General features: G+C 29.6%; 1 protein-coding gene across 1 annotated transcript in view; it reads left to right on the forward strand.

Moving 5' to 3' along the window:
* Positions 1-7556: 7556 nt before the first annotated feature.
* The window catches only part of LOC119675794 (diacylglycerol kinase eta-like), a 144855-nt gene continuing 129473 nt past the window's right edge, over positions 7557-22938 (forward strand). Inside the window, exons 1-2 of the mRNA XM_038087006.1 lie at positions 7557-7854; positions 19801-19911. Coding sequence (XP_037942934.1) covers positions 7582-7854; positions 19801-19911 — 384 coding nt within the window. The 5' untranslated portion in view covers positions 7557-7581. The remainder of the gene's footprint in view (positions 7855-19800; positions 19912-22938) is intronic.

The raw sequence follows: 22938 nt of genomic DNA on the forward strand, positions 1-22938 counted from the left end.
GACTCAGCACTATCGCACTCAGCACGCGCCACCCAAGAATGGTTAAGAAATGAGGTTCCTCGCTTCATTTCCACCGCACAATGGCCACCAAAATCTCCGGATGCCAATCCGTTGGACTATTGTGCCTGGGGTATTTTGGAAAGCAAGGTTGGCACTAAAAAATACCAAAGTGTCGATCATCTCAAGCAAGCGCTTCGCCGAGAATGGGACAAAATACCACAGAGCCACTTTCGGGCAGCGTGTGATGGTTTCATTGGCCGTTTGAAGGCCATAGTTCGTGCCAAAGGTGGCCAATTCGAACAATTCTAAACCGATTCTCAAATTTGATGTTATTTCCGACATTTTTTGCTTTCATTCAATAAAATTTAAAAAAAATGAAAAAATTATGGCGTTTTACTTTGTTGCAGTTTTTTCATCTCACCTTGTAGGTATGTAACTTTATTAAAAGATCTGTGCAATCAACTTTTCAATTACTCTCATAAATTGCAGATTTAAACATTCCTAAAGTACTAAGTTAATCGAATGCAGTCAACTTGTTATAACATCATTTTTTCTCAATTTTTCTCATCTTTATAAGAAACGAGGCTTTTCAGTTAATTTGCCTATATATAATAGGAAACATGTCATAAATGTAAAATTTAATTATTCGATTTAGAAATATAACCTCAAGAAACTAAATATATATAACAAAAATAATAATAATGTTTGTAGTATGTAAATTATTATATATATTAATATATATTCATAATATATATTACTGGAGTGAATATAGTTAATATAATAAATATGTTATAATTCTCATTTGGTATATTTTAGATTATATTCTGAATTTTTATTCTTGTTAAGTAGCAGCACAAAAGGTCAATAATGGTCGCAGTGTTCCGCTCCGTTGGGAGCTAGTACCCCGTTTATTCCTATTCCTATCTTGTTCAGTGAATCCATGTGATAAATGTTGTAGTTCAGCTTCAAACTTCTACTGTTGATATTTTATTATCTATTTAAGTTACTTATGGGGCTTCAAAAAAGTTAGTAACTTGTTTTTTAATCAAATTTTGAATTAAATTTTTATTTGGTAAAGGTGTTAAATCTTTTACTGAACAAAAGCTGCTTTATTCTTGTCAAGATAAAAATACATGAAAGTGAGATATATTCGCACTAGAATTATTTTGTAATTTCAATACGCAAATAAAAAAAATTAAATATTATAAACATTTAATTCATTAAGTAATCTTAAACAAAATATCATGTAATAAATATGTCAGACTTTAAAAAGCACAAAATAATATCTGTGCAGAAAGTTTAGGGACTCAATACATTTAAATAGTCAAAGATACAAAGTTTACTTAATCATAAACATAATTATTACATTTTTTATTTCAAAATATGTTTTTGTTTGAATGTAAAACCCCTTAGACGAAGAGGAAATATTTTTTTTAAATGTTTTCCCTAATGTAAATAAAATGGATGAAGGGAATATACCACATAGTAACTTTTTCGATTCAAAGAACAAAGTGCATTTGAGCGTTAAGCAAAATAAAATCTCATACTTTCCTCTAAGCCAAACCCAATATCCAATACAAACAGATAAAAATCAAAGCAATGCTCAAGTAAACAAAAAGGTCAAACCAGCAAAAGAAAGCAATGGTAGGGAGTTAGATTTTCAGGAATTTCTTAAAGGAAGCACAAAGAAAATTTCAAAGTACAAGAAAATTCCGCATTTATTTGCCTTATGAATGCAGTATCCTTTCCGAGTGTAGACGCAAAACACGCCCTGTCTGAGCACATGTAAGACTAAAGTAGCACGCGCTAATTTACCATTTAGTTTTTCTTTTTCTTTCTTTTTTGTTATTTTTTTTTCATATCCTATTTGTGAAAGGATATTTTTTCCGATTTTTTGTTTTGTTTTGCTCGTGAAATTTCATTGCACTCGAAGGAGCGGTCAAATATTGGAAGTACTCGTAGAATTCTAGTAGAGTACGTAGTGTTACAGTAAAATCAAATAAAAAGTTCTGGGTACATGAACTTTTGAGAACAACCTTAAATTCGTATTCACTTCAAAAGAGAAATAAGGATAATCAACAAGAAAAAATAGTACGAAATAAAGTAAAGGATAGTAGTAAAAAATATGTAGAAAAACAGTGTTGCTGTGTTGTGATAAACGATTATTAGTAAAGGCATATTTCAATTTAAAAAAACGTACTAACAACTAAAAGAAAATCTTAATTTGTCTTGTTTTTACTTAAATATTTGAAAGTACTGCTTCTGAAGTAATAATTTATATATATATAAGCTATAAGATATATGTTTTAGACAGGAGTGTAATAAAATAATATTTCATATTTTTTTGTTCCCTACATTTAGTTTTTATATAGACGACTAAGTGAAATTAACCAACTTTGAAATGAAAGCCCTCAAATAGGCTAACGTAAGCTGTGTATTTCTTTTATGAAATATACTCGTAATAGATATTGGTGTGTGGAATAATCAATGACCCAGAATACTCCCATTATAAACTTTCATTATAACATACGATCTGAGGCGAGGCGTCGAATGGTTCAGAGTGTTATACCCAACATTACTTATAATTAATGAAAGAGAAAACACATTCCTCTTAAAATATACTAAGGTTCAGAATAAAAAATGCACAGCGCTGCTTACAAAGCATGCTGCAAATGAAATAACATTCACATTGGGACTGTAACGAACCTTTCTGGCCGGGGTTTTGCTCGCCGGATTCAAGGTTCAGTCCTACAATAAATTTATTTGATAGGAACAGTGGAATACGGTGGATGGTGACGTTGGTACGGTGATATGGTTTGAAGAAATGTGAATTTCTTCTTCATACAATGGATTTGGTATGGGTGCTAATCCTCATGTGGTATTATCACCTTACCGCGTAATTTACTAACGAAAATTTGATTTCGTTATGAACAATAGAGTAATAGAAATTTATATTTCTATTACTATTAACGAAATGTTAATTTCGTTATTAATTATGATTTTTAATAGAAATGTGTATTTCTATTAAAAATAAAAAAAAATAAAAAACAAAATAGAAATCGAGATGTAAATTTCGATTCTTGGTGTTTCAGCACATGTAATATAGAGCGACCTGTTCTTAGCTCGCTGTCTTGCTGAATGCCCGTCTACTGCGTTTGCTTCGCCTTTTATACTTGTGATGTGCGAAGCAAGCAGTATCTTTGTTCTTGTGATTTCAACGGTTCGTTGTTTACAAGTTTCTTTCTATTGTTGTTTGTTTTCTTGTTGTTTATTTTGTTTTTATTATATTTGTGTTGTTTGGTATTATTTGTGTAGTAAAATTTAGTTAGTGTAAATTTTATGTTACAGGACTATGTTCAGTATTGAGTAAACACAAAACATACAAACAAATATAAAAATAAAAGAGAAAACAAGCCCCGCAAAATATGTACGTAAAATAATCATAACTCTTAGATTAATACGTGCAAGCGGTTCAATAAAAACAGTGAACCTCCAATGTTATGCAAAGTAAATACAAAAGAGAAAAGAAATGACTGAGCGAAAATCGCTTTACATTTGACGAGAGGTTTAGTCGATTAAACTGAACCCGAAGTTCATACGAAGCGTGCAAATACAATCAAAGTCATGGTTGCTGTTTTATATGGGCAAATGGTTCAGTAAAAAAACTGAACCGCGCATAGTAAATACAAAGTAAAAGAGTAAATGAATGCATGAGAGTTTTTTACTCATATGTAGAGGTTGGAAATAAACCAAAAATAAAGTCATTGCAATTTCATACTAGCAAATGGTAAAAGTAAAGAAAAAAATTAAAGAAATTTGAAGTGAAAAATAATATTTATAAAAAGATAAATATGTGATTAAAGATTTGATTTAAATATGTTTTTTTAAACGATCTTCTGAAAAAAAGATTTTAATTCATAAAATGAATAGACCAACTCCAGGTATGAAGAATTTGATACCTGTTGTAAAAATGTCGAAATTTGTGATAAGTCGTTGTTTTCCTACAGCTACAACTTTATGGTAAATAAAAACCAGTGGACACCTTGCCAAAAAGCTGACGCCTCGCTATCAATATTATAAAAATTACTAATACATTACAATATAATATATACAAAGATCTATTGATTATATATAAATATATATGATATAAAGATTGTATATAAGTACATTATAGTATATAAAATAACATTGTTATTTTTAAAATCTCTGTATTCTGCTATCGAACTTTAATGTCTTATAACTTTCATGTGTCCCAGTAGTGACTACAATAATTAATTGAATATCAATGGAGACTTATATCCCTTAATTTATTTTCGCAATGGAAATATTTTTAACTTATTTAATTTGGTTATCAAAAACCTTAGAACAGTGCTTGATTTTACCATATCAAGCTTTATAACTGATAAAGAACATTTATTCTATATAATTTTGAAAGACTCCTTATATCCCTATACCTTATAAGTTGGGTAGTTTTCTAGTTTTAGTTTTTAATAAAAGTAGTTTATTGTCTAACGAACTTCGTCTAAAAACAAGCAATAAATCGAACTAGAAAATTTAAAGTCTTCAAGTTTCACAAAAGAAATGTGGAAATAAGCTATGAATTGTAATTTTTCTGGTTTGATTGTTTCTTCTTTCTTCACAAAACAAAATAATGTTTGATCAAGGTGCGTTAAGGATAGTTTCAGATACATTTTTATAACACATTTATAATAAACATCGGCATTAAATAGAATAGGAGTTTTCACGAAATACAAAAATGCTAAACTAAATTTGCAAGAGTGTGAAAACACCTCTCTTGCAGAATTGCAATATCAAAATGAAACAGCATACCACATCCACATGCGAAGCAGCAGATGCCAAAACAGCTGTTTTTTCCCTTTTTTGTTTCTCTGCAAGTATATATACATGAATATAGGTATTGCAAGATTGCAAGCAGTTGCAAGAAACTTTGTGCTTGTATTTTGTTGTTGTCTGTTGTGAATTTTCAACTGTGAATTTCGTGCACTTTGCAATGAGTTTGGTATAAGAACCACCTTGAAGCATTTGTAAAGTTTAAAGTTCTATTTAAAGAAAGCGCTTTTAGTTGGGCAAGTTCTTAAAAAAATAGACCCCTAGTATAGGCAACTGATACCACTTTCATCGTCCTCCCCACATCTGCGACAGAAAGTATTAAACTTTCTGATTCAATCTTCTGTTATGGTTTCCTAAACAACTGTTTGCCGTTACCAAACCTACTAAAAAACTGATACCTCATCCGTTTAGTTAAAACTCATTAGAATATTACAAATCTACTACTGTTTTCCTAAATTTTTATTGGAACTGCAAATGTGTAACACAGCAACACTGTTAACGACCCGCTTTCTACTTTACAGTTTTCCTTTGTGCTCAGCGCAGCAAGGATAACAATAACAACACCAACAACAATAACAACAACTACAATGAATACAACAACAATGAGCTAACAAATAACGGTAACAGAAATAATAATAGAGAATATTTTCCGCATTGCTATGCTTGGCAAAAAGTATCTAGATACAACGCAGTGAGGGTTGCGGTCTCGTACTGTGCGCGGCGGTGCTATGAAGTATACAAATTTTTATTAGACGCTGCAATGCGATTTTGACTGCATTTTTTTATAAGCAAAAACAAAAAAAAATAGCTAAACAGAAATAAAAAATGTAGTGTAGTTTTTTTTTATGGAATAAATAAATTTCAATGTGAACTTACAATTAAAATTAAGTGAAAAGTATCTCAAATCAAAAAATTTTACAAAATTTAAGTGCACAATTTGTACGTTCATTGAACGCTTAAGTAAATAAGCAGAGTTCATTACAAAACTAGAGATTAGTTAGTATTAAAAAATTGCAAAAACTTTTTTAATTAATACAACAAACAAAAAATAGTTTAGTGATTAAAATAAATGTTTTTTTATATTATTAAATTACATAAAAAACTCTTTTTTATTCAATTTAAATGTGCTGTTCAATAAGAGAAATAATTTACATATAAGCATAAGCATTTTCTAGCTACGAAGCATATATCACATTTACACATATATTCTCTTATATATATATATATATAAATATATTTATAAAAATAACAAAAACGAAGACAAAAACAAAAACAGAAACAAAAAACAAAAAACGAAATATATAATTTAAGTTTTAAGCAAAATTTTCATGTTTCTTATATAAAAATTAAGTATTATAAAAACAAAACCATAACCTAAATTAGTTCTTTTAATTAATTCAGCCCTCAACGAAGTCAAAACGCCGCAAATTTCAATTAAAATTAAATGCTCAACGTTTTTATAAGTAAAATAAATGTAAAAAATAAATTACTTCACTTATAAGAAAAAAAAACCAAACCTATTTGTAGTGAAATGAGTGAAATGAATAAATGAATAGCCATAAGATACTCTCCTTCAAACGATTTTTGTCAAAAACTATATGCAACAAACCGTGCATATGTAATTAGCGCAACAAGCAAGCATTGTGTGGCTACACAAGCACTCCACAAGCGCTCCATAAGCGCTTCACAAAAGCTACAGACAAACACGTTAAAGGACTCTAAGGACACTCACGTTTTGCATACAATGTATTGAGTTAACTCGTGGCAAGCAGCATGAAATAAATTTAAAAATACCGAAAATGATAACAGCCACCTGAGGCTATTCTTTGTGCTCTAAATGTCATTTATATACATCTACTTATATGTGTGTATACGCAAATAAAAAAAAAAAATTATATACTCTATACCAAATAAATAATAAAGAAAATTTACATACGCTTATTACTTATACAATACACAACTTACAAACATAATCGCTCTTTTTTACATTTCTACATTTGTACGTATACTCGTTAATACTACTACTTGTGATGTTAGATATTCTTGTAGATACAATACAAATACAATGAATTTGTATTCATCATATTTGGTGCATAAGTTTAGTCAACCGCATTAGCATAACAATTAATCTAAAATCTAAAAACTTTTTGAATAACAGAAATAAACAATTTTAAAACCAAAACCGAAACCAAAAAAAAAAATATAAAAATTCTAATAAAATTAAAAACTTTCTAAATGTGCCTAAAGCAATTTATTCTAATTAAAACACTTCAACTACAAACAGGAAAGGAAAGGACATGAAAGCATATATACTGCTACGCTGGAACGCCTAATAGTATGCACGAAAATTATTATAAAGCAGAAATAATTAATTAAAAAGAAATCCAAAGAAAAGCTTAATAATTTAATTAATGAAACATAAGAAAATAAATTAATTACACACTTAATTATTAAATTAAAAAATAAAGAAATAATTTTCTTTCACTTTAACTACAAACAGGAAATGAAAGGACATGAAAGCATATCTACTGCTACGCTGGAACGCCTAACAGTATGCACGAAAATTATTATAAAGCAGAAATAATTAATTAAAAAGAAATCCAAAGAAAAGCTTAATAAGTTAATTAATGAAATATGAGAAAATAAATTAATAACACACTTAATTATTAAATTAAAAAATAAAAAAATAATTTTCTACGATTTAAATAAAATAATAACAATTATTCAATCATGCCGAATTTCAAATTCGATACATTACGCGTTACTGCTGGAGGATCGCGTGGAGGACGTGGCAGTCGCAGCACCTACAGTAGTGCTAGTTTATTGGATATTAGCGGTGCTACTAGCAGTGGTCGTAGTAGTGCTTGCAGTTCGGGTAGTATTTCACCGATACCAATTATTGCTATAAGTCCCGGCGATGAATCTTCTGAGTCTGAAATTGAAACGGAACCGGCGAGAATATTTCACAGACGTGTCTCCACTAAACGGAATATTAATAGCACAGTAAGTAAATAGTACTATTTTATGAATGTTTTTTTTATATATTTATATCCGGCTATAGGTCACCTTTTTTTTTAAATTAAACATTTGTTTTTTTTTTAAATTTATTTTTCAACTTGTTTATTAAAATAGTTTTTTTAATATAATTTTAATCTGACTGTAGGTTCCTTCTTGTTAAATACTTAAAAGTTTAATACTTTTTATTATATTCTATATGTCGAATCTCCTCGATAGTCATTATCAGGATTACGATCTACAAAGATAATTACACCAATTTTCAATATTTTTATTATTAATTTTCATAATTAATAATAAACATTTAACAAAAATATACAACAAACATACAAATACAAAATTTAATATTATTAAACCTACACACACGTCCTCCTCTTTGTTTTATCGCGTATATTGTACTAATTTTTACTAATCACTTCTCTATAGAGGTGGGCTATATTCTCCGTGTCTGTCTTATAGTTCATTCTTTTGTTTTGAGGTATTTTCATGAAAAGTTGCAGCTCTAACGTCATTCTCTTTCCATAATTCTTCTCTTCGCATAACATCTCTGCCTGTTTTTTATTATTAATATGGTAGATAATTTTATGGCATTTATTTTTTGTATACGATATCCGGCATATAGTCATCGAGGCTACAAGTTTTGATTAAATAATAAGCTATGAATGCACCCCGACCTAAAAGATCTATTGTGAGCCTAAAAGCCCAACTAAAACATTTCTGGCTACGAGTTACATGGTCCATTCAATCAGTCCATTTTTTGACTATTTTTTGCAATAAATGCGGCATTGGTAGCATGAACGCTGCCACCGTTCTTTTAATCCTTCGAGAGTTACTGGTTTGTTAGCATAAACCAATGACTTAACATAGCCCCATAAAAAGTAACCGAGAGGCGTTACGTCACACGACCGAGGGAAGCAGTTAACAGGATCACTTCTGAAAATAAATTGATTTCACTATAAATCAATTATTAAGCGCTTTATATGGTAAGTTGTGCCATCTTGTTGGGACCAATTGTCGTTGATGTTTAATTGTTTAATTTTCGGAAACAAAAATTCAGTCAAATGGTTCGATAGCGTTCGAAGGACCAAAGATGCTGTTAGCATGTTCGAAGGAACCGCACCAAATAGTCAATTTTAATATATATAATGGTGATTCTTTAACAGCTTGAAGATTATCTTCGCTCTATATATGGCAATTTTGCCTATTGACGTAACCATTTAATCAGGCAAGAGCTTTAACATTAAAGACGAAATGCTCTATGAACTTCGTGAACAGATTTATTTTTATAAAGTAAATTTTCACAATTTGGAAGCGTTGTTCTAACGTTAAACGATTCATGAAGAAATATCGGTAGTTTTTATGAAAAATGAATCAAATGTAACCGATATTAAAATCGATTTTAACGTCAGTTATGACCGCAGTAACTATTTTAACTTAATAGAAGTTACTATATTTAAACGAGAGGTTTCGAATAGTAGTGAATTGCAACATAAAACACTTTTATTTATTTTTAAATAATTGAATTTGTCCATACCGCTGTTTCGAATGTTGTCAAATACACATCGTTAGTTGTCTTGGAATTATTTCTTATATTTAATTATTCGTAAATAAGTTTTTGAGCTTGCAATTACTAAGGGTTGAACTCATGCCCTGCCAAATTTGAAGCTCAGAGTCAGTGTTCATTTGCCAACTGACCGAAACCCATATTTGACTTGTATGTTCGCAAATTTTTCTGCAGTTTTGTTAAATGGTGAAAGTTTTTATTGTATTATTGTATTTTATTTTTATTGTATTTTATTGTAAGTTTTTATTGTGTATTATTAAATACACTTGCTGTATTATATTAGAACGAAATCATAAACCAGCTGTAGTATAATTGAATTAATTAATTTTATTTTATTTAAAATATTAGTTCACGATTCGCACGGGCAAGTCCATATATTTTGTAAATATAGATTGTAGTTTAACGTCATTTTTAAGACGGAAGTGACTATTATATTTAATAGAAACTAGTATATTTCAGAAAGAGGTTTTTTGAAAAGTAGTGAACTACAAAAAATATATTAAATATATAATTTTAATATGTATATATAATATTTATATAAATTTTAAATAATATAAAATATTAAAAATGGTAAACTTTTATTGTCCACTTTAAACATTTTTAATTTTTTTAGAATTATTTCTCAAGGACCATTTAAATGACCAATTAAAAAGAAAATTTGTAAAGTAATAATTTTTAGCTTCGTGAAATAAAATGTATTAGATATTAAAAAGAATTTTATATATAAAGAAGTCCTTAAACCACTTAAGTAAATTTTCAAATTTTAATTTGTTTAAGCAACTTTTCCTAATACGATTACTTAGCTATTATATCTTTTGTTGATATTCCTTAGAATTTAGGAATTTAGGAATTCAAATACAATTTAGTAATTCATATTTTATTTGCTTTTAAAAAACAGCAAAATGGGAAGTGCATTAAAATAATCCAAATCGACTAAATGAAGTTCTCGTCCGCCGTGATTGTGTAAGGGTCCTGCGAAAACAGGCTATGAATAATTTCTGTAACTCACTTGAAACGAACTCTCTATGCCATTTGATGTTAATCATACGCATCGGTGCACGGTGTTGCCTTCAACTTTAACATTTGAAATGTATAAAATGTATGAAATAATGAAGAGCGGAAAAAATAAAAATAATGCAAAATTAAACTGAAAGCAGAATTGTGAAAATAAATAAAAAATAAATCATTTTTTGTACTAACAATTTTTGTAAGCCGTTTTGGCAAACATTAATTTTATTACACAAGCGGCAACAAACTTGTAACAAAAACTGTTGCCGTCACTGATGAATGACATTTCAACGATCCAACCATCCAACTTTTCAACGTACCAACGTTCCAACGTTCCAACACATCAACAATTCAAAATTTCAACAATTTTCTGTTAAAATAATAACAAAAACACTAAAATGTAGAAGAAAGGCATCGGGTTCGTCGGAAGGGGTTTGTTGTAGGATTGTTACAATCCTAAAATGCTAAAGTTTCAAGTATGTTTCATGCGGCATGTTGGACTGATTTCCACTTCACTTTCAAGAAGTGGTTATATTTTCATTTAAGTACTTCTAGATAATCTCAACACAAAGTTGTTAAAAACATTTCAAAAAGTTTTTGAAGATACGGGTACTCTATGCGATTTTTAATATACACTCTTTAATTCACTCATTTTTAATTATTACTTAAACAAAGGTTAATGCAGTGGCGTAGTTGGGATTGCACCAAAAAAGGAATAACAGATAATATATTTGTGAAATTTTTTTTATAATTGAATTAAAAATAATAACGATAAGTGGATTGATCTTCGGGGAGAGGAAAAAAAGGTTGTGTTGTGGATTTCTGTTGACTTTTTAGAAATTTACTCAATTAATTACAACAACAGTTAAAGAAATATTTTAAAAAATGAGTTAAGTCCAATTGAATTTCTGTAGTTCACTAACTTGATTAAAATAACAGTTAAAAGATAACGCTTAAGATGAGAGGAGGATGACCAATCAGAGGATACTAATTACTACTAACTAAATACGCCACTTGGATAACTCAGCTTCCTTACCTTCATGGGCCCGTATCCACCTTAATGGTTTTAAACTCATGTACTCAGTTCATCGTCAGCTCAGGGACTTTAGAGTTATTTTTCTGTGGAAAGCAATAAAAAAATTTGATTTTTTAGTAAATTGTATCGCAGAACCTTGTAGAGAGGGTGAAAAAAGATTGGAAGCCTTGTGATTAACTCCACGGCCACATTTCAACTTCCCAACTTCCTTTGTTTAGGAATTAAGAGTTTTTTTGCAAAATTTAACGCATTATCTTCCGCATATGTAATAGTTAGGTAGCCTGCCAGTCTTTGTTTTTGTACCACTTCATTCACCGCTATATTTCAGAGGAAAAGACAGAGTGAGTCCTCCTGGGGATAACCTGTGGTTGCTCGTCTATGTGCTGTTGATGAACCCATGGTTGCCTTAATAAACCAATCAATAATCAGTTAAGACTGATTAAGCTCATGAACTTATCATCCACACACAGAAGCGAGAATACGCTTGCTATTAAACTTGAAAATATATTGTTAAAGGCTCCTTCAATATCTGCAAAAGCAACCAAAAAAAATTCTTTCAGTTTGAGAGATTTTCCAATTATGTGAATGAGAGTATGGAATGCTGTATGCGTAGATTATCCGTTATACCTATGTTATAAAAAAATAAATATTTTAATAAATAAATAAATTACAGAATAAATAAAAAGATTGGTTAATAAATTAATAAATTATACAATAAATAAATAAATATTCTGAACATATTCTATAGGTAGATAGATGGGAAGCAAGGAAGGTGAATTCTTTTTAATAACTTGAAAAATTATTTTGATTTCTCATTCTTCGTTATTTTGAAAATAGGCTGTCTGTTCACATCCAGTCGGATACGTTAACGATAACAAGTACTTAGTTGAAGAACGATGCATTCATATGTTTAAGCCTGGATCTAAGTAAGACTGAAAAGTCTATAACTCATTTTTATATATCTATATATCTCTAAATATAACTAAATGATTAAAGCACAGTTAATACTAGTAACATATTACCTTTATCAATCAAAACAATATCTTAGTGAAGCCCTCAGTCATCATTATGTTTTTATATTCTTTCATAAACTAAATCGAATATTGATATATATTATATCTATAATTAGAAAGAAAATGATGGAAAATAAAATATTAAATATATTTATTTGAGAATATGACTTTAATTCATACTCGGAGACATATTTACTTTACTCTGAAATATCCGATAATTCATCTTCAATTAGCTATTTCCAAGGTAGTATTTCCACTAAATTTTTATTTTTTCTCATACAATAGTATGATACCTCAATATTTTTATTAAGATCTTTTCTACACAATATAATTGGTGTTATTAATATTATCATATATTCTGATTGTATCTTGATGAATATATTTGCTTGTTTTTTAATATACTTTTTATATGTTACTGTTTATGTAGAAGCTTCAATTGATGATTGACGATTAGAGATAGGCTTGGAGACCCAAAAACCTACCTCGCATTAAGATGACAATTATTGCCTTTTGTGGAAATAATATGAAGTAAAACTCATCAATCTTAAACTTCTCTTTAGATCCTTTGTTATTCTATAACCACTTTTTAGATTATTGTTGCCTAACTAGGTATTAATATCATTAAGTCTGTTGCTTAGAACTGAACTCTATTGTACAATTTTTTTGTGTAGGTTTTTATTTACTATATTTGTTGTTTTCTCAGATTTATTTTGATTTTTCTGTCTTTAGTGGCAACTTAAATCTCCAAAATGCTATATACCCTCTCATTTTTCTATTCTCTCTATCATGGGTTTGCGTTTTGTGTATATAACTGAACAATAGAATTATTGGTTTTTGTTTCAATTATTGGAAATCTGGCAGTTCGAATATAATTAGTTTAAAAGTTTTTGGATTTGAAATTTTTTATTTATAACCCCATTTTTGGTTTGAAATAGTTTTTTGTTTTAGGTCAAAAAATTTTCAATTGGAAATGAGTAAATTTAGTGAATATTTGCAATATCTTTCTAAGTAATTTTTGGTTTTTCCGCCTAAAAGTCTTTTCATTTTATAAACTGTATGTAAAAATTAATTTTAAGATCAGTTATGATGGTAGTGATTATTTAATGAAAATGTTTCGAAAGATGCTGAATTATAACAAAAACTTTTATATATGTTAATTTTTTCTTGCCGAAAGTGATGCGTCTTATGGCGGAAGGAAACTATTTAAAAGTTAGAGGGGTTTAAATAGAAATAAAAAGACAACAACGAAAATTTTAGTTAATGTATTAAAATTTGGCTGACCATACAATGCTGTTTCGAATATTGCTTAGTACTCATCATCAGTGGTCTTAGGAAATATTTGGATTTTTTTTAAATTAGTTTATAGTCCGTATATAATTTGTTTGGACTGCAAGTGCCAGGCTTAGAACTTTTATGATGGATATGGTTAGCAAAAATGTAATTCATTGAAAATAAATAAAAATTATTGTTGTTGCAATTCAGCACTTTTCGAAAGCTTTATATTATAATATTATAATTTGTAGCTCATTTTCAAATTGCTATTACTGATCAAAAATTATTTTCTTTATATCTAAGTAACATTTATTTTACAATATAAATAAATTTTTCATGAAAGTTTCCTGGAATCCCTGCGGCAATTATGGCTCATTGTTTTAAAATTATAAAAGAAAATTATTTTGATGTTAGTTAATGTATATAAACAGAACAATAAAAACTAAGCACAAAGCAGCAAATGTCAATGTGAAAAAATTTCAAAGAAAATATTTCCATCAAAAGTTAAAGTTGAAGCCACAAAAGATAAAGAATGTCATAATGACATTAAAAAGATACTTTTGAAAAGTAACTAAATTTTATAAAAGCGAGAATAAATTCTTTTCATAAAATACTTTTTTAACATTCTGTCTAGTAAGTGCTGATAATTTAAAAGGATATAACTTGAGGGAAGTATAAATGAATGATAAAGAAAACCATAAAAATGCAGCTAAAAATTCTTTTGTTTTATCCTTTTTTCTTATTCAAACAAAAGAAAAGCTCTCGATTGTGTTTTGTTTCTGTTCTGGCATTCCATAATTAACCGGCAAAAGCTCTTTTTGTAGCTCTCTGAATTATTTTTTTAGTTCTTATCTCTTCAGTTGCTCTTTCGTAACTTACGAAGCTGATGCGAAGTATACACCAAAAAGCCGGAAATTTCTTTTCAGTCCAAACAGAGGCAATTTTACGTTTTGTTTTGTTTTGTTTTTACAAACCGTAACCTCACAGTTCTAAGGACGTAGGCGTTAGTTTGTAAATAATTGTCACGTGCAATTGTTCGAACGTACACAAGTTTTTCACAAATACATTAACGTACAAGACACACATTTAAGTGGGTCTTCAAATTAAATAGCGTAAATGTTCAGCCCACGCAACAAGAAAAAAGTAAAAGTGAAAACTTACAAAAATAGGTCAAAGAACTTGCCTCAGATATTCTGAATATTTTCATAAACATACTCCTACTCATTCTGTGCACTGTATGAAACTTGTTCCTAGTATTTTATAGAAACCACTTAACCCATTTTCTTGTCAGTCCTTATCTACTAATGTCATTTTAATGAACTACGAAGTCCATTCAATTCAACAATATGAAGCACAAACTAAATAAAAAAAAATAAATGGGAACGAGTTGCAATAATGGCACTGTTTCCATTTCCGGTTTCAATGTGTTTACTTACTAAAACGGGCTGTACGATTGGTATTGATTCGTAATCAGTGACTGCTCAAATAACACGCTAATACCTTTTGTGGTACTTATTGATGAGAACAGTGGACCAAATTGATGTTTTCAACGGAAAATATATTCAATGACATGTTTTTTAACTTTATTCGTTAGAGTTCATCATTCAACTTTATATAGATTTAAAATTTATTAAAAGAATTGAGTATTTTGTATATTATTATAAAGTAAGTAATTATAAAATGTTTTTAAATGACATATCATTTAAAAGTTATAATAGCGCTGAATTGTTAATATTAGGTATATGATTAAAATAGGATTGAAATAGTTTTCTTATAAGAAATCCAATAGTTATTTACTAATCTTATGCTATGGACTGGCTTTATGGTATTACAAACTTAAAAGAAATTCTCTTACTATTCCAGTGTGACCAGTGACAGTCACACTATTTCATGTATATTTAATACTTTATCCAAATAATCGATTGAATACCCTTATATCTCCTACACTAAAAACTATTTTGCAGTTCCATCCACTTTTGGAAATATGAATTAGTGCTCCTGATATTTTAATTTTGAAACCTAATACGAGTATATCGTCTATATTTCATCTAGACACACCAGATTGTCATCGGTCTGTACTAAGAGCGATGCCAGAAACACTATTCCATGTCAATTTAATGCCTCCTCTAATGAACCATAATCTTCTAAGCAATCAATTGCCTACTTCTAAGTATCTGGGTAAAAACTACTTCGTAGAGGAAAGCAAAATATAACGGTCACAGTTCCATCGACATTTTTTAATTATTAATAACAATATTTGAGCATTAAGCAAATTCCAAAATGAATTTTTTTAAATAAAACGTACATTTTCTCTTTTCGAATTACCATTTAATGCATAAGTCTTTGGGAAATATGATTTATTTTTCCCTAAGTCTTCACTTGGATACTCAATTTAGTGTGTATAAAATTTTGCGTTAAAAGCGGTATCTTGTGCAACGAAGTATTCAAAATACTAAAGTAAGCTTTTGAAGATGATATTCTGTGCATCTGCGCATATGAACAGTGCAAACACTTTAGAGGAAGGTCTAACAGACAATGAAGGTCACACTAGGCCTGGGTGTACAAACATGTTCGTCGGTAAAGATGAACGGGAACAAATTAAATAGCTTATATTTGTCAACAAAAAATAAATCATTAGAGAGATTGTTGAACATATAGAATTGTCAAATGACATTGAAGATGACAATAGTGATAGTAACATTTTGTTAGACGCCGCTACTACCGTATTCTTCAAACTCATATCATACGATTTTTTCATATTACCGAAACTCATAACATACTACAAGTATAATGGATGAGATAAAAGCGATATTATAGAGTGAGCTTACAATTATATTGAAAGGACATTTTACAATGTTCTTCATTTATTATTTTTGAAGTAATAGGCTATAAAAGCACTCCGACCTAAAAGATCTATTGGGCGCCTAAAGTCCCAACTAAGACAATTCTAGACAATTTAAAAATCTTGTAATTGCTGTAGATTTAATTTTACCTATTTGATTTGGGGCTAAGATCCCGCTTTCAAGGTAGTCGAGTCTACGTCTTGTCACCGCTGGGCAGTTGCATAGAACATGTTCTGATGTTTCCTTCTCCTAATGACAGAGTCGACAGGAGTCACTTTCTACCGCACCTATAATCTTCATGTGGTAATTAAGTCTACAGTGTCGTGTAAGAAGTTCAGTGTAGATTTTAATATCGTTTCTGCTAAGGCCAAGGATAGCATCAACTTTGATGTGATCAGTATTAATGAATCTTTTTGACTGTCGCATGCCTGTTTGGGCTCTCCAGTGTTCAAGAATCTTCTTCAAATTGGAAAATACTTTGGTATAATTAGATAATATTACAGACATAACAAAAACATTACATTAAAAATAGAAAGTCTGTAAAGTAGATACTAAGATAAAGATCTTATAGATCATAGTTATTAGAGAATGCTTTTCTAAATATTACTATATTTAAGAGGGAATTAAGTAGTTAAGCTTGATATCTTCACTTTAAGTCTGAATTAGTTTTTAAAATCCCTACTTCAATGAGTGTCTGTATACACTTTGAAAATAATGTACCTATATACTTTTTTATGTACTGGAATCATTTGTCATTGCATGTTTTTTATTTCGCTGAAGACACCTTGAAAAATTAATTTTTGAATACATTAATAGTTTCTGATGCCGACTAAAATCGCTGTCTACGGCCTTTAATTCAAGATATTTAGTATTCAAAGAGCCACTGGTATTTACAAAAAAGATTACAAATGTTTATTTAAATATCTCGTTTGTGATAAAAAAACAGATAATAAATAGTTAGAAATGTCTATTTCTAGATATTTATCAAATTAGGAAAGCATTTTTTTAAAATATACAGATTAACTATAAACTAATCTATCTATCGCGAATAGTAAAATTCAAATCGAAGCTATATATTTTTAAAAAAGAAAATATATTCTAGTTTTTGTATGTTTGTAATAATAATAAATAAATTATTTTAACCATTAATTTTTACACACTTTTATGGACTTCTTTCTTTCGCACAGGTTGTTTATAGTTTTCTAGAGAGTATTTGTTTAGAAGGGGCGAATATTTCTGATACATTTTATATGATTTCTCAACATCACTTTGGGTTACTCCACAGGTTACTGGTGCTAGAGAGTTTAACTAGAACTCGACAAAAGTTTTTATTTTTGCTAGACTTAAGAGATTGTAAATAGATTTAAGAGATTGTATTTGTATTTGCTATTTTGTAAGCAGCAAATAAAGCTGCAAGTAAGTACGAAAAAGTTTCAAAGTTCAGTAATAAATAACACGTGAATAAATAACACAGTGTGTAATTATTTCCCTACAATAGTTATTTTTATATTACAAAATACTAGACTTCCAGTATTGCAACCGTAACAAATGTTCTGTAGCTCTTTGCCCAATAGTAGCAAATATATCCTCTATTAGATATGTTACGGATTAATACAGCGTTTTATTGGAACCCATGTACATTGTCATATTATTGTTGTTATTATTATTAGTTTTTAAAAGATTTTATACTCGTATTATTAACATATTAAAGTATAAACAACTGAAGAATATTTCTTTTTTTTGTGTATTTAATAATATCTTTTAACCTCAATTATCTGTCTACTGGGATATCTACTGGGATAAAATACCTTGATATGTTGGTAGTTCAAGGAACTGTAATTATCATTTGTTACTTTTTATGTAATTGTCATTGCGTATTTATCTGTGCCCCCGTCGTATTATCCCAGAACTTATCTGTGCCAATGTCATGCAAATAAAATTTCAATAAAATTTTTGTTTGCACACGTAACTTGGTGATCGCCTCAACTATTGTTTATTAAGCCACTTATGACTATCAGAAAGCGCATGCTATTGTATCAAGTACCTACGTACCATACACACTTTAATACCATTAATCCTTATATAGGAGTATGTGCATGGATGTCTGTAAAAGGACACAGAAAGCCAAAAGGCAAACGAATTAAGCAATAAAGGCATACATTAAGACTGAAAAGTTTTCGGAAATTCTCATTTAAAATTCGCGCGCTGTATATTTTTCGATATTTTAAGTTTATGTAGTTTGGCAGCACTGTCCTTAATTACTATGCCAAAAATGAGCGCGATCTGTCAGACAGTTCGTTTACGGCAGCTGTTGAAACCAGTTCACCTCAGTAGTGCGTTGCGAAATGTCTTCGACGGTCGTACGACCGTCCTGAAAGGCTTTGTACCACTCATAAACTTGAGTTTTCGATAAAACTGATTCCCCATAAGCCTTTTGTAGCATTCGCAACGATTCTGCACACGAAATTTCGTTCGAAACACAAAATTTGATGCAAACTCTTTGTTCAATATTTTTTTCCATTGTTTTTTTCGCAACGCACTACTGAGGTGAACTGGTTTCAACAGCTGCCGTAAACGAACTGTCTGACAGATCGCGCTCATTTTTGGCATAGTAATTGTCCTTAATTTCTGCCAAACTACATAAACTTAAAATATCGAAAAATATACAGCGCGCGAATTTTAAATGAGAATTTCCGAAAACTTTTCGGTCTTAATGTAAACGCGTAATTATAAGCACAACGATAGCTCACACACGAAGTTCTGCATGGTCAATGGATGAATGGCTAACGTTGTTTATACAAATGAAGAAATGGAGTGCTGGACGGGCAGCAGACAGATAGATTAATAAACAAATAGACGAAAAGCAATTATTTTCCTTTGTGTAGACAATACTTTCATTTGTCATTTTAGTGTGTTGATTGGAATCGGTCGCTAATATATGAGGAGGATATGCTATTGTCCTGTTGGTAGAAAGCCAATAATGGCTGAGTTCTGTTGTATTGAAATCGATTGGTATGCGATGTGTATGGCATGGAAGCGATAAAATATTTATTGCTTAATTGTTCTCTTAATTAAAGTTATTTTTATTGTTTTATGCATTTTCAATTCCAGTTTGTGCTATAAAATTTTGGAGTAAATTTAATATTTATTTTATATTTCTAATTAATTTCTTCTACTTACAATTCGAATATTTTCCAGGCTGCCATTAAAGAAGGTTTCCTACTCAAGCAAACATGGTCATTTCAGAGATGGCGTCGACGTTATTTTCGTTTGAAACGCAATAAATTATACTATGCCAAAGATCCAAAGGTAAGCTAAATGTATCTTTTTAATGTTTATATTAGTCATTATAACTCAATTAACTTATTTATGAGACAAATAATTTACTTATTTAGCTAGCGCGTAGTCATTTGATATGAAAATGTAGAAGCAAACCAAGAAAATATCCTGCACAATATAAACAATTTAATTTATACATTTGTCATAAACAAAACGTTTATATACATTACTTAATTAGCAAAGGCACTGAACAGACAAAGCAATTCTATACTTAATTTAATTTATTATATGAAAAGGCAAAAAATACGCAAAGGTAAAAAAATCAAGGATATTATGTTAGCATAATTAAAGCTACCGAACTTTATTTGTTTGATTATATTTTTTGCTTATTGGGGTTAGAGTGTTAATGCGTAATTTACTAATAATGTGTTTAATATAAATATTAAATTAGAAAATTGTATTTAGTGGGTATTAATATGAATACAATAATGCATTCATTTCATTATTATTTTAAACTTTTCCACACAGTTTATTTGTTCAAATTACATGAGATTGCTTTAAAATAATATAGTCTTCAAATACTTTTCTAGATCTCTGTTTATTGATAAAAATATTAGTCATATAGTTGAATTACTGATAAAAAATGCTTCCACTGTTACTCTGTTATTATCTAGCGCATACGCGACATCGATTTAACATCTTATGGATTTAGTTTCTAAATGATCTTAGTTTATTGCTATGATCGTTGATTGCGAAGTATCTTATGCTTTGTGAACGTTTTAACCGGTTATAACCTTTCTGAGTTAAGGCAATAATACTTTAAGGCCTTCCGATTTAATTTGATTTCCAGAATTACGGTTCAAACGTAGTCTATTAACGTAGCCTGTTATTTTATTGTCTCTAATGGAGAACTCATACCTGGTGTCAGTGCAAGTTTTTTTTCCTCTATTTGTAGCGCTTTTTGTTAGTTTACTGATTTGTATGCCTTCCGCATTTGATATAGTGTGTGGAAACCTATATCTTGCCTGCTATTTGTTTAAAAATTTTTATTGAGGATGATCTTTGACACGATAGGTTTTGAATAAATATTCACAATAGTAACGATAACAGAGTAACACTTGTATTTACTTAACTTCAGTATAATCAAGTTAACATAAGTGATGTATGTATGTTGATCCTTTTTTCAAGTCAGCGCAACTGGGGACTTTTACTATTTGATAGCTGGGGGTACTACATGGTCCCACCCATCTCATTGACTAATTTATGTATTGCCTATAAGCTTTATGATTATTCAGTGATTGGTCTAAGATCTGCGTACCTTCCCGTGCGGAGAGTGATTACTCTATGATTAGATAGTGCTAAGTAGGATAGCCTGTCAGTTTTCGCATATAACTTAAGGGCTCTGTCCCTTATGTATATTTTGATCGGGTCTATTCTAAGGTCTCTTAGCATGTCGTTTGTGCGGATGTACCAAGGCACTTTGAAGAGTCTAACATATGTAATGTGATATAATCAAGTTTCGGGTAAAACTAAACTTTCTCTTAATTGATTTGCATGTCTCCAAGAAAAGTAATGTTCTGGAGACTTGCGTTTTTTGTAAGATATCTTTCAAAGATTGACATGCACCTTTCGTACTTAGTACACGCTTAAAGAAGATATATCTTAATTTCATTATTTGAAAGTGTTAATGCGCTAACAAAATATTTGTGTATTAAGTTATATGAATTTATATATTTACAGAAAATTCAGCATATAGAAATATATTAACTTATCCTTTATATAAAATGTTTTTATTGTCATAAAAGTTGAACAAAAAAAATTTTATTTTGAGATGTATGCTTAAGATACTTTAATTTTCATTTAAAGATAGTATTTATTATCAATTTTTTTTAGCAATTATTTATTATAAATTTCAATATTGTACTAATAATATTAATAAAACACTAAAAAGAGATTTTAAATTTTCAAAAGCGATATCTCATAATCAGATATTCAACACTTAACTCTAAAAAGACAGATTTTATAAAAAACTGTGTAGCATTACTAATGAGATACATTCAATCACATCATCATAATTTATAAATGAATCGAAAATGACACATTCAATTCCATGTATCTGGTAATTGCTTTAGGGCAGGTATGCACAGAGACTTGAAAGTCGAACTGATGATCTTTGCGGCTTCTGCCAACATCAAAAGGAATAATTATTAAATTCTTATTTATTGCGCAGATGTGCAGGTCTAGCATGAAACAATTCTTGAAAAGCCCTTTTTTATTAGAAACGGATATCGCAAGGCTCACAAAACTCTCAAAGAAAATAACTTGATTGAATTGATACAAGTAGCTCTTGAATTAGGCAAAAACATATCATAAAATAAAATACTCTTTAGAAAAACAAATCACTAGAAAGGAGACATAGTATAACAAAACCATTAGGCTAACGTAACGTATCCATACGTGACCAACGCGTCGAAAACCCGTCCAACAACAAAGTATCTTCTTTAGAGACGTTCCTATCGATCGTTAAAGAAGAGTTCGAATTTGTTCAACATAAGAATAACTTAGCTATTACTTTCAGTTTAAGAAAATAATATATTTTTCTAAAAGGAAGAAATATTTGATTTTTAAAATTGTTTGCGAATTAGTTTCATATTTTTTTTTTTCTATTTTAATTTTTTTTTTTGTGATGAGGAAGTGAAATACTTTATGCACCGTCAAACCGACCGTCTTCGGAATGGTGTGCAAGACTCCCTTACATTAATATGTAGTATACGGACTAAAACACACCCTCTTCAGCGAGACTTATTCCCCCTCGGAACCGTTTTCGCATTACTTCAAGGAGGGTCTCTTTTATGTTGGCATTTCAAGCCACGCTCTCTTGATTTTCGATCTGCGTCCAGACCACCACTTTTCACCGCATTTTCTTAGTTTCATATAAACTAACCATTTCACTTTGTTGGTCGGTTTTATTTATGCAAAGCAAATATCTTCCTATTCTTTTTTCAAATGGCAATGTTTCATTAAATTTTCAGAAAAACTTATAATTCCAAATTCACA

This window comes from Teleopsis dalmanni, chromosome 2 (assembly GCF_002237135.1).
Source record: "Teleopsis dalmanni isolate 2A chromosome 2, ASM223713v2, whole genome shotgun sequence".
NCBI classification, from domain to species: Eukaryota; Metazoa; Arthropoda; class Insecta; order Diptera; family Diopsidae; genus Teleopsis; species Teleopsis dalmanni.